This window comes from Pollachius pollachius (genome assembly GCF_949987615.1).
Source record: "Pollachius pollachius genome assembly, chromosome: 9".
Classification (NCBI taxonomy): Eukaryota; Metazoa; Chordata; class Actinopteri; order Gadiformes; family Gadidae; genus Pollachius; species Pollachius pollachius.
The window spans coordinates 19,663,009-19,676,569 of NC_136942.1; the positions used below are offsets into that span (position 1 = coordinate 19,663,009).

Consider the following 13,561-nt stretch of genomic DNA (forward strand, 5'->3'; position numbering starts at 1 on the left):
CATCCCACCAAAGCACATCCAGAGTGAACCCAAAGATACTGGTATTTTAGATATTAAGGGCTTCTACTGGTTAGTTAATAACTGCAAATCAAGTGAGGGGATCACTTCTGAATAATAACTGCAATACAGCAGTACTTCACATATCCATTGAGCAAAACTTATTTTAAAAAGGTCTGCTCATATAGGCTTAATTAATTCATTTCTTAAAAAAATAAGATATGTAAGAGATTTTTTTTGTAATATTACTGGCTTCTATTTTTGTAATAGAAGCCAGATTTAGAGTTTGTGCACACATGAACATTAATAGCGAGGTTATAATTCGTCGTGTGACGTGATCAGTTGGCGACCGTAGTCTGTCACTTCACTGTTCATGAATGACTCTTGATTTCTCAGGACCTCTGCCTCTGAGATTTTCCCATCTCCATCATGATCCATTTCCTTGACTAGATGAAGAGCCTGTTGATCACAGAGAAGTAACATAATCAAATTAACATGCAAATACACCACCACTTTCAGCCCATGAGCATTGACGTACACATCAGGCTTGTCACGGCTAGAACTCACTGAGCTCATACATGTAATCAAGTATGAACTTTTTTGGTTAATTCTTGCTTTGTGGTATTTTCCATTTCACACCCTGCTCATCTATATTAAGACTACTAAATATGGGTTTCTCACCTCTTCCCTTGCTGAGCCGTAACTATTGGGAGCCACCCAGCGAAGCTGCTCTTGGGGGTTCAGTTTGCCGTCTTGATCCTGGTCGTAGAGCTCTTTAAAACGCACAGTTTCCTCCATCTCCCACTGAGATGGAGTGCTATCTCCTTGGAAAAACAGAAATACAATCTGGAAAACGGATGACACACACTTGACAACAGGAATCAACATGAATAAGGAATAACATGAGTAAGCCGTATTTGACACACACACACACACACACACACACACACACACACACACACACACACACACACACACACACACACACACACACACACACACACACACACACACACACACACACACACACACACACTCTTACCATTGCTTCGGACATCCCCAATAAACTCTGTTAGACTGATAAATCCATCACCATCCCGGTCATATTCGCTCAACACATCCTCAATGGTGAAGTCCTGTATTGCAGACATACACTTATTATTAGGTTCATGCAATGCTGGAAAACATAAAAGGAAGGAAGTTATGTGCAATTGTACAATTATAGACCGATATGTTTTTTTCAGGGCCAATACCGATACTGATTATTAGTAGTCAAGGGGGCTGATAACCGATATTTGGAGCCGATATTAATTTACAGAAAAAGGGAAAAGATTGGCGTCAAAATTTTGAATAATACAAACTCCAATACTTAACGTCATTTATACATTTGTTTAATAAACACAACAGCTTATCAGATTTGCAACATAACACAATTTAAACAAATAAATGGCTTAATAAAATTTTCCTGAACTGAACTGAAATATTAATTTTTTACTTATCTTTCTTTTAAGTTCAAACAAAAACAAAAAGTGCAGGGTGTTCTAATGAAGTTAACTGAATAAATAAATAGTTCCCTAGTTAAACAGCCATTATTGCCTAACAGTTTTCTCTCAGACAGACGGCGCTTTGCTGTCAGTTTCTGCAGCTTCTCATGTGGCTTACACACACACACACACAAACACACAAACACAATTCTCTAGCCATCCCCTCATCGTGCTTCCCTGCAATAAAACTAACTGAATTTTACTCTCTCTCACACACACACACACACACACACACACACACACACACACACACACACACACACACACACACACACACACACACACACACTAGTTTCGCTGGTTGTAGTTTCGCTAGTCTGCTGAGCGTCTAAAGCCAGAGAAGGAGAAAGCGGACCGCTGGGCTAACGTTACGCTAAAAGCTAATCAGCCTTCACCTTAAAGTCTAAAGGGCTCGAGGGGCTCCATGGTTACGCAGTTGGATAGCGCATTACGCAGTTGTAGAAGTATAACCACCGCTTAACGTGCTTCCCTGCAACAACTGAATTGGACTGAATTGAGTTTATTAAGTTTTTACTCTCACTCACACACAGACTTCTACTATCACGGACTATTTCCATGTCGATACCTCGAAACCAAACCAGACAAAATTTGGGTTACTTAACGTAATCCCTGGTTCTTTGATAACAGAGTGAGGTGTTTCACTATGGAAATCGCCTCGGCGTGACCTACTATGGAAGCTCCAATTACACAACGTCTGTCCTTGACAGACAGGTCGGACTGTGCCAAGGGGCCCCGCCCCCTGCACTTACACAGTCGACCATCCCTCCTCACACCATTCTATACCGGTTTCTTTCCGTGTAAATGCAAGGAGGGACGTGTTGGTGAAACACCTCACTCTGTTATCAAAGAACCAGGGATTACGTTAAGTAACTCAAAGTTATTTTTCTAACTTTGTTCAGTGTTTCACTATGGGAGATATAGACCACTCCCGTATTGCATGTCTCCCGAAGCCATGCAAATTCCACCAGGCAGTAATATTACATGGAGCGTGGGGAGACTGTCTCCAGCACTGCTCGTGCCACAGAAGGCCCTGAGACATCCAGTCTATAAAACTTTACAAAAGTGTGAGGCGTAGCCCAGCTCGCCGCAGCACAAATGTCATGTACTGACACCCCTCTGAATAAGGCCCACGAAGTAGCCATACCCCTTGTGGAGTGGGCCCTCAAGCCTTGGGGGGGCTGCAAGTCCCTACATCCATAAGCAAGAGATATAGCTTCTACAATCCAGTGGGACAGCCTTTGACGAGACAAAGGCTTGCCTTTATGCGGAGTGGCCCAAGACACGAACAGTTGATCTCCTCTTCTAAAAGCAACCGACCGGCTCACATACACATGCAGTGCCCGCACTGGGCATTGTGTGTTAAGGCTCTGCTCCTCCGCAGAGGAGAAAGGAGGCGGGTGAAACGCCGACAGCTCCACTGTGAGACACCTATAGGCCAACTCAACCACCTTAGGCACAAAAGCTGGATTGGGCCGTAGGCAGACCTTGGAGGCCCCCGGACCAAACTGCAAGCAGGAAGGACGGATAGACAATGCCTGTAAATCGCTCACACGCTTAGCTGTGGTTAAAGCTAAAAGCAGTGCCGCTTTAAGCGACACAAACTTCATCCCCACCGCCTCCAACGGCTCAAATGGGTGATGAGACAGGGCGTCCAGCACCACTGATAAATCCCACAAAGGGACCAGGGGCCTGGAAACTGGGAGCTTGCGCCGCGCCCCCTTCATGAAGCGACAAACTAAGGGATGCTGCCCTGCAGACTTATCCCCAAAGCCAACATGACAAGCTGAGATGGCAGCTAGGTATACTTTAATCGTGGAAAAAAGCCTTACCCTTTTCCAACAATTCCTGTAAGAAACACAGTAGGTCCACCACGGAACACTGATATGGAATGGCGTGCCTCGAGTCACACCAGTCCTCAAAAACCCGCCACTTACCACTGTAAAGCTGGCGAGTGGAAAGGGCCCTTGCATTCTGAATAGTGTCAACGACCTGTATAGGTAGGCCCGAAGCATTCAAGTTCCACCTCTCACGGGCCAAGCCCAGAGCGCTATGCGGTCTGGGTGCGGATGGTAAATTTCCCCGCGTGCGGGGAGAGAAGATCCCTGCGCAGGGGAAGAGGCCATGGATCGCCCGCCAGGAGTTGTATTATCTCTGCCACCCAAAGTTTGGATAGCCACCGCGGTGCGATCAGGTTTAGCGACAGACCCTGTTCCCTCACCCTGGCTAGGGTGGGGGAGATTAGGCTGAGAGGGGGGAATGCATATAGCAGCACGTTCGGCCACGGATGGGCCAGCGCGTCTACCTCTAGAGGAGCCTTTTCGTCTGACAGGGAGAAAAACAGCGGGCACTGAGCGTTTTCCTGCGAGGCGAAGAGATCTACGGTTGCCAGGCCGTATCTCCGCCAAACTTGCCTCACAACCTGTGGATTCAGAGTCCATTGCCCGTAAAGGGGGTTTCCTCTGGACAGAAGATCTGCTCCTCTGTTCAAAACGCCCGCTACATATGTTGCCCGAAGGGACAAGAGCCTGGTGCTGCTCCACATAATAATTTCTCGAGCTAGCTTGTGTAGTTTCAGTGAGCGAGTGCCGCCCTGCCGGTTGCTGTATGCCACGACAGTGGTATTGTCTGTTTTCAATAAGACATGGCGGCCCTGGATAAATTGCAGAAAGTGTTTTAGAGCAAAAAACACCGCCCACAGCTCCAGGAGGTTTATGTGGGCGACGGGGGCATAGACGCAGTGCTGTGACCCAGCGCTGGAAACCTCTCATCATCAGAAGCCCCAAATGTACCACTGATATCACCGAAGCCGTAAGGCCAAGTAGGCGTAGGCATAATCTGAACGATACGGCCCTTCCCTACCTGAAGAGGGAGAGACACTGCGTGAGAGACGTAGAGTCTTCTCTCCGCTAGTGTGACGCGATAGGAGAGAGAGTCTATGTGGAGACCCAAATATTCTGCGCATTGTGCGGGGTCTACACGGCTTTTTTTTTTTTTCAGAGCCGCCTCCACACACCTGCTGAACACTCTCTGGGCTAATGAAAGCCCGAACGGGACTACTTGGTATTCGTAGGTTGTGTTCTGAAACGCGAACCGGAGGAATCTCCCGTGTGCGGGATGAATGGCGATATGGAAGTATGCGTCTGAGAGATCGATCGTTACAAACCAATCGCCTTGACAGATTGAATGACTTTGTGTGTTAACATCCTGAACGTGTACTTGCGCAGGTGTCCGTTTAACACACAGAGATCCAATATGGGGCGAAGGGACGAGCTCCCTCGCTTTGGAATGAGAAAGTAACGGGAGTAAAAACCCTGGTGGGCTTGCTCGCCCGGGACGGCTCTGATCGCTTGTTTTTTTTAGCAGGGACGATATTTCGTCCTCTAGGATTCGTCCCAAATCTCCCTTGGCACCTAAACACACCGTTGAATCTGGATGGTTTCATAGCAAATTGCAGTCTGTAACCCCGTGATATAGTGGAGAACTGCGCATGCGCGCCACTGCTCCACTCTGCCGGCGAGAGGGCCCATGTGGCTGTGCTTTGATGACGTCACCCTCGGGAACAGAGGGGAGTGGTCTGCTCCCACAGGAGGAGCGTGAGCTCCCCTTATGGGAATGCAGGGACCCAGACTTTGATTTATTTTGTTTTGGGTTGTGCATTTCACTCTTGGCCCTTGGCCTGGCTGTGAAAATGCCGGGTTTATAGTTTTCACATTCGAACAGAGTAAGAGTGCTTGGTGACACCGTGTAACCTGTTGCCCCTGTCTCACCTCGCCCTGAACGTGAGGCGGGAGAGACTGAAAACTGGCACCTGGAAAACCTGAACCTATCCAGGTCCCTGAACCATGGAGCTTTAACTTCTTCATGGGAGGGGGAGAGAGAGAAGCTGGGAGCGTTAGGATGCACGCTTCTTCTTCCCATCCCCGGGGTGGGGAGAGCGTTTCCTGGCTGCCGCAGCAGCGAAGGAGTGTTTGCCCCATGGCCTCGGGTTCTCTGACCTAGGCTGTTGGTTGGTCTGTGGGCCAGCTGAGTGGGCTGGTCTGTAGGCCCTCTGAGGCCTACTTCCCCCCTGTTTTCCCTTCGCCGCCGCTGCGGAGGCCGCAAAGCCCGACCTCGCTGGTTGGGGCGGGCGGGGAGCCTGCTTTCTGGGAAGGCAGCGATCAAAGGCTTCTCCCTTCTGTTTTCTGAGAGTGCTGGTCTCTCTCATCTTCTCCAGAGCTGGACCAAACAGACCCTTGGTTGGGTCATATGCTGCATCCATGACCTCAGCTTTTTGTGTGTCACCCAGTCTGGAGAGATTGAGCCATAACACTCTCTCACCTGAGACTGCAAGACCCATAACTCGGCCACAGCCCTGAACTGCGCCCTGTGAGGAGCGCAGGACAAGATCATTCACGATGCAAATCTCATCCCAGAGGGCAGGGTTAGGTGACCCCGAGTCCAGCTGGCGACCCATTTCCTCCAGAATTTCAGCTTGATATGCAGACAGTGGTGTCATGGCATTGAGCGAGCATACCGACTGTGCTGCATACTTATATACCCCACGATAAGTGGATGCGGTGAGGCGGTCCATCTTATCAGGCAGAGAGATGCCCGAAGTAGCAGAGAGAGAGCGACGGTTTGGGTGGAGGTGGTATGCCACTGAAGGCTCAACAGCTGGGGGTTCGGCCAACCCCAGCTCACCCATCCCGTGGATCTCCAGCTTAGAGCAGCCCTTGGTTGGAAGCTTACTCTTAAAAGGGCTGGACCAGTAGCGGCTCATTTCCTTCATGCAGGAGGGAACCGCTGGTAGGAGCTGCTTAGACAGCGGTTGGGCTGGTGGGAGCCTTTTGCCGTCATATATGTCCCTCTCCTCCCCTTCAGCATCCGGGGTTGCAGGCCATTGGATGCCCAATTTTGCCGCAGCCCGTTTGCAAACCTCGTACAAGTTACTGTCCATTGGTGGCACAGTGTCTGAGGCACTAGGGGTCTGGACTGTTGGACAGGAAAAGTGGAATCGTCCTCCTCTTCCTCCATTTCGTCCATGTTGAGGAGGTCAGAGTCGGCATCGCCTCGAGGAACTCCTCGAATAGCGGAGGCACGAGCGGGGATACTGCCTCCATCATGTCCGCCCAGCTAGCTGTGGCTTGGGACTGATGGGTGCTCGTTGAGGCTTTAGCAGTGGTAACTGCCATGGAAGGGTCCTGGTTGTTAGCCACTGTCACCCTCAGCCTCCTTTCCAGTATCTTCTCCGGCAGTGATGCACAGTAAGTGCATGAATGCGGGTCAGCTAGCGAGGTTTGAGCTACTTAATGCCCATACATGCTATGCACATTGGGTGAGGGTCCTTGCCCGATATGGACGCCCCGCATGACGCGGGGCACAGGCGGGATACAGCCTCGTTGACCTTCGGCCCCAACCCTTTGGCGGGGCTGGAGGATGAAGACATAGCGAACGGAAAGAGAAGAGAAAAGTTTAAAAAATAGCCGAACTAGGCGCACCGTTATGTGCAACCTGTCGGTAAAAATATAGCGCCAGTAAACGGGGTTTAGTCCGATGCTGACAACGTATAGACGGAGTCTGCTCGCCGCGATGCGTTAGCTAAACTCCGGGTGTTTTAGGCTCAGTTAGCAAGCTAATGCTAACTGTGCCGTGGTAGGCTCGTCTTGACACGTTAGCCGTAAAAAGTAAACTACACCGTAACCAGCGGCACCGGTAAACGAATACAGTGTAGCCGGAATAGCAGCTCGCCTTAACGCGGACACTGCCCGGAGAATACAGTGTAGCAAACAGATAACTTCTTACGAAGTACTTACTCAGCCGATCCAGGTTAAAAGCCTGTAACCGCGTTCTGTGACGGAATCCTTGCCAGCACGTCTGCGAACTGTTAAGCAGTTAGAGCTAGCCTAGATGAGCTGAGGGAGCTTGAGTAGCTTTCTCACGGGAAGAAAAGCGATAATGGTGTGAGGAGGGATGGTTGACTGTATAAGTGCAGGGGGCGGGGCCCCTTGGCACAGTCCGACCTGTATGTCAAGGACAGACGTGGTGTAATTGGAGCTTCCATAGTAGGTCACGCCGAGGCGATTCCCATAGTGAAACACTGAATGAAGTTAGAAAAATAACCTTTTCTCCTCTCCGCCGTGTGTGTGAGCACTGTGCATGCACAGCTTTCACTGCTTTTTGGCTGTTACCCATCGTGGCTCTGCGTGTAACCAGAGCGTGTAACCAATCAGATGGTGCTGTGGGTGGGAAAATGCTGGAGACAGCGTAGTGACAGCAGACAGAGACGTGCGGCTGCATCAGAGCCAAAATAACCCCGTTTTAAATTGATCTCTTATCGGCCGTTGGATCAAAAAAAAGGCCAATGCCGATATGCGTCAAAATGCCGAATATCGGCGCCGATAATCGGTCGATCCCTGACAAGTACACATTCAAGAGTGTTGAGGCAGAGACACTTACGGCCATATGATCCACCTCAGAGGGGTGCGTGAAGGCGAGAAACTCTGGCAGATTAAGCCCTGCTGTGTCGTCCACATCTGCGAAATCAAAGCGCCTTTTCTCCTTCAAGCTCAGCTATGTTGTAGGGAGACAAATCCATGTGGGTCAGTGTGATACGCCACACAACGTGACAGGTCCCGCTTGTGTTTCAGCACTACGACATAAGAGTGTGCAGCCATTACATATCTGATGGACTCTTGTTCAGGGTCGTTCAAAACCGCAGCATCGTCGAGGGTGATGAGCCCTTGTTGCGTGTTGTACTCCTCCCAAGACACCACGCCGTCTCCGTTCGGGTCGAACTTAGGGAAGCGCTCCTCCACATCTTCCATTGCATATTTTCTGTAGACCTGCTGGATCCACAGGGCCAGCTCCTCTGTGGTTCACACAGAGAGTGAGATCAGGCATGATTATGGTTGTCAGATGAGCACACTGCCACAGAGTAGTGAAGTGGTCATTCTCTTGTTGAACAAACAAACTCAAACGTGCGCCTACCTGTTGATAACATTTTATCAGAGTTGATATCAATCTTTTTGACTATCTCAATCATTTTCTCCCTCTGTTGCGATTGGTCCATTTGACTCGCTTCTTTGGTGTTCTAGAAATCAACGAAAAAATGTTGAGGACATGATGACGGGATGATTAATCGGGTGCACAAACCGAAAACAAGGACTATGGTGGAGATGTTAAACAACCTGATTGCCAAGAAGCACATTAACATCATGTCCAGGGTTGTGCTGCTGATCAATATAATGATTATCTTCAAGGCCGCCTCCAAAATCAAAGTTTATTGCGAGCAACGCTATCAGGGCTGAAAGTGTCATCTGTGGAAGAACACAAAATGTATGTTAATGCATGTATGTTGTGTGTAATACACAGGTAGCCCCTCATTTCCAGATGGTCTACATTGAGGTATAACACAAGAATTGAAAGATGTGGAAGATGTATTGTTAGGTTGGACTAGATGTGTATGCTGAGAGCGTTTGAACTCTTCAAGGAAAGCAATTAGGGGAAACATGTCATAAATGAGTGCCATGTGGTGAGTGACAGTGACAGTGATTGTAATCTCGACTGGGCATCACCTTTGACACAAGGTTTCAAACACCGTTGAGATAATGAGTTAAACAATGCATCTCACGGGTTAAGTTCCATGTAAAGCTGACAGTAGGCCTGTGTGTTAGTCTACTGGGTTTAGGTGATAGTGGACGGCGGACAATAACTTAACCCATATATCGACGATAGCAGACAAAACAAGAGGGATGCATCATGAAGAATAAAAACATACGTATTATAATCAAACCACATACTCATAACATACCATTCCGCTTTTACCTTGAAAAACCCTTTTCCGAATCTCCAAACAACATGCAGACGAACAGCGAACTACATTCCGTGCCTCTATACGGTTGCCATGGTAGATACTTTGAATCCCGCCCTACGAACAAGCCCAACACCCTTTGACCCACACATAACTCCACATGATTGGTCAGTATACACAATTGTCCTCTCGTCCGCACTGTTATTGGACAACCGCCGTGCCTATCACACACGTGACACCGGAACACTTCCGTAGTTTTTTGGGTGGTTGTTGTGCTGTCATCTATATGCTATGTTTCTCCATCAACTTTAGACGAGACGACCCGCTTCGTTATTAATTCACGATCTTTCCCGCTGAGCATTGAAACTATCCTGCGTCCATGTCCAAAGATAGCCGACATGATGGGCGAAGACGTAGCGCTGGTCAGCACCGTCTCGGTCCAAGAATAAGCCAAGGCGGGGATGGACGAGACAGATCTGGTAGCAATAGCTCAGGCTCCTCTCACGGAGGAGGCAAAAGCAAGAACACACCCATAGTAGCTCTGAAGGTAAGTTTAATAGTGAGCACGCATGTATGTTTTGAAGCAACACATTACATTCCAAACACAATGAATTAACGTCAATCCAGTACAACTGTGCGTTGCCATGCGAACTTCTGCCCAGCTAGGTAACAAACGTTGAAGGGTCCTCATGAGTTTAAAGAACATTTCTTGCCTTAGGTCAGGGCAGGCCAAGTTCATTAGTATAGTTCTCGTAGGCTAGTGGGTCAAAGGGGGTGGATGAAGTTTGACAGTGGGACTCATCCATCTTTGCTTTGGTTGATCCCCCCTGAGTCCACACATAGTCATCTTGGTCCTCTTATAGATACTCATAATTATCTTTATGTGATGTTCATCTATTCACTTTGTATGCTGTACGAACCACCCCTCCCTGCTATTGTGTGTTGTCTTGTTTGGATCACTGAACTTCATTTAACCTCAGTGTTTTCCCCTGTAGTCTTTTTCTTTGTCCCCAAGTGGTATGTGACTCATCAGACGTCATGTCCTATCAGATGTAGGGCATTGGTCTGTGCGTGCAGTGCAAGGCTTGCATTAGTACACTCATTGTGCCTGTAGCTACTCTGCTATAATGGGCAACACAGGCAGAGTAGCAGACTGATTTGTAACACATGGCTGAGCTAGAGGAGAGGCAGGCGAGGGAGGGTAGGAAGGGGGGGGGGGAGCATGTACAGGGGGCTGTGATGCAGGGCAGGCAGAGAAGACTGTAGAGCTGTAAACACGAGGACTGAATGCAGAGCAGAGGAGCGGGCAGACCGACAGCAGCGGTCATACGGACAGCAGCAACCAGCAACCCACCGGCTCAAAGGGATGGCTGCCACAAACTCAGCAGAGTGCTGAGTGCTCAGGCTGGATCACAGACAGACAGCTACTGACACTACAGTGGGTGGGTGGGTGGGGGGGGGGGGGGGCTCAGTGGAGGGGTTGACACAGCTGGTCAGGTTGCTATAGCAGCGTTTGGCTACACAGTGGCGCACTATTTTGGTCTTGCAAGTAAGATGACGGCGGCACCTTGCACTGTTGGCGGCTAGTCAGGCGGAGGACAGGTTGGTGAAGTGCACCGTTAAGTATGTCAGGGCTGGATAAAGAAGAGGAGCCTGCCTACAGACTCTGCTTCTTTTCAGTATGTACACCTCAGTCTTTCCCTTTCCCTTTCCCTTTCTATGTTGCTGCTCGCCCCCTCCTAACAGGCTGGCTTTCACCCATCTGTGTTGGTGTGTGTGTCTGTCTGTTGACCATTTGAAGAGGAAACCCTACACCTGCTCATTTCCCCCCTCAATGGTACAATCCAAAACTCGTCTGTCTGCATGTTGAAACACTTGACAGGCCAGGGTGCTTCTCCTGTGTGATTTCCCCATTTGGAAGAGGAATGGTTACTACAAGGGACACACACCTTTTTTTCTCAATCGCTGCTTAGCTGACAGGCATGTTGTTTCCAGCTGATGTTGTTTGAACTGGATCAAAGATTTCCCTCTGTAAGCTTTGCATGATGATATTAGTCATCTTGGGTGCTTGTTTTCTGCTCATTGATTGTATGTGGTAATTACTATTTTCAATGTTCCTTCATCTCTATGCACTGAGCTAGGCTACTCTACTTTAGATTTTCTATCTCCTCAAAAGTAGGTCAGCTGTGTATCTCTCCTGGGGACATCAAATAAACCCGGTAGCAGCCTGGGCAGTGCCATGACTGCACGCCTCTTTTACATATTTGAAAACCTTTAATGTAATAAGACATATTATTCTCCTGACATGTACTTAAGAAATGAAATCAAATGTTACCATATTTGGTTAACAGATGAAGATGAGTTATCCAAAGCAGCCCCATAGTGTCTTGGATGGTGCATGAGATGAGACATATTAATCTCTTGGAATGCACTAAATTAATGAATTCAAATGTTGCCATATTGGGTTAACAGTTGAAGACAAATTATCAAAAGCAGCCCCATAGTGTGTTGAATGGTGCATGAAACAACTCCACTGCCAAGATGCGCTTTTCAGATTTTGCTTTGGAATGAAAGGGCTGAAAAGGAGAGAAGTGCTGCAGTGTTCTTGTTTGAATAGCCGTGCTTTTGAGAAGAAAAGGTCTTCCTGATTCACTTGCTATGAATTCAAAGACACTCAAGCATTTTCCTGAGGTTAGGCTATGTTAATCTTTTAATTTATACAATCACGTCAACTAAATGCCTGGCTATTCATCCCTTTGTTTAAAGGTTCATTAGCAAGTATATAAATATATGTCTTGCATTATTCTACTTTGCAAACCAAGAATCAGAGCATCAAAGTCCTGAGCTGGATATACTTTCCAACTGAAAATCTCAAATTGTTTGACGGCAATATGTCCTTTTATAAGTCTCATAATCAGTTAGATGTTGGAACATGTTTATTTATTAAGATAAATAAATAAATAAATGTTGCAGGGCAAATCTGCTGGAAATAAATGTTATTTCCAGCAGATTTGCCCTCAGAGAGCTCACACGGTGCTGTGTGATGTGACAGTACAGCGATTTGCATCCCTGAGAGAAACAGAGCGAGAAAGCAGAGGGTGCACAGAATGAAAAGATTGGTTGTTTCACTGTTGCATAACATGCCACTGAATAGAGCTACATGTTATACACATGTTACAAACCTTATTTATATTAAGGTTGACTTTTTCTCAATCAATTAATTTGATAGCCCAGGTTGGAGAGTTGGGGAAGGAAGCATGTGGCTCTAAAGATCCTACACTGTTGTGTCGTGTTCACAGATTACAGTAAAGTTCACTGGCGCATACTTGATGCACGGCCAGTCAGCCGTGATGCTGCACACTAGGTTGACAAGCCGTATTTCCTTTCTTCTTGCTCTTCCTAGGCCTATACACTACTTTTCTAAATAGATGTTTTCCTTTGGGAATAATTTCAAGTGTGCATAATGCTTAAGGAAGCACTGATTGGTTAGGGGATCATTAGACAACACCATGATGTTCCTGGCATGCATTGGGTGCAGGGTACTTCGACTGGGAGTCATCAATGTCCTACAGTCTACCTGTAGGCCTCCTTGAGCAAGATGCATAACTCCTACCGGTTCCCTAATTATTCACAGCTCGTTGCTCTGGGTTAAAGCGGCTGCTAAAAGACTCCATTGTTATTTGTAAAACTTTCCGTCTCCCAGTTGGCTTCCTGCTTTCAAGAGCGGGCTATTGGCTGAAGTGATTATGCCTGATGAAAGCCCCTGAAAGTGCTCGCTCTGCCCCCCCACCCAGGCGTCCTTCCAGCGGTCCAACAGCCATGACAAGGTGAGAAAGATCGTGGCGGAGGAGGGCCGTGCCGCCCGCAACCTCATCGCCTGGAGCGTCCCTCTGGAGAGCAAGGAGGAGGAAGGTACGACTATCGAGACTTATCCGTGTTTGTGTACCCATGAACGCACCGTTTAACCGATCCATTCTGTTAGTCAAGAAAACAGCATGCAGGGATCAGTAGGGTCACTGTGTTATAATGTCAATAGGCCGGTCTTAGAAACAGCAGCAATGTAACACGTTTTCAGTACAAGCCTATATGCACTTCTGCTTTTGTGGATGGGCTATTTCTATATTCTCTCGATGGATGAGCAAATTTTAACATTAGTGAAGTTGCAAAAATCATATGGCCAATAGAGGTACAACGAAAGCCGGATAGGAGT

The 13,561-nt window shown here is 47.9% G+C and overlaps 2 protein-coding genes across 4 annotated transcripts in view; one reads left to right on the plus strand and one right to left on the minus strand.

Moving 5' to 3' along the window:
- Window positions 1-311: 311 nt before the first annotated feature.
- rcn2 (reticulocalbin 2) lies at window positions 312-9,439 on the minus strand. Of its 3 annotated transcripts, none has more exons than XM_079743710.1 (8): window positions 9,352-9,439; window positions 8,729-8,857; window positions 8,529-8,631; window positions 8,219-8,409; window positions 7,998-8,111; window positions 1,040-1,133; window positions 679-818; window positions 312-456 (listed from the first exon to the last, which is right to left on the minus strand). In XM_079743710.1, the coding sequence occupies exons 1-8, from the start codon at window positions 9,352-9,354 to the stop codon at window positions 313-315; spliced, it is 918 nt and encodes a 305-aa protein (XP_079599836.1). In that variant the 5' UTR covers window positions 9,355-9,439; the 3' UTR covers window position 312. The 3 variants fall into 3 exon arrangements, with proteins under 3 accessions (XP_079599836.1, XP_079599834.1, XP_079599835.1); XM_079743708.1 differs by having other exon boundaries at window positions 679-821; XM_079743709.1 differs by having other exon boundaries at window positions 679-821; window positions 9,366-9,436.
- A 183-nt stretch (window positions 9,440-9,622) lies between these two features.
- The window catches only part of scaper (S-phase cyclin A-associated protein in the ER), a 56,678-nt gene continuing 52,739 nt past the window's right edge, over window positions 9,623-13,561 (plus strand). Inside the window, exons 1-2 of the mRNA XM_079744126.1 lie at window positions 9,623-9,898; window positions 13,146-13,263. Coding sequence (XP_079600252.1) covers window positions 9,731-9,898; window positions 13,146-13,263 — 286 coding nt within the window. The 5' untranslated portion in view covers window positions 9,623-9,730. The remainder of the gene's footprint in view (window positions 9,899-13,145; window positions 13,264-13,561) is intronic.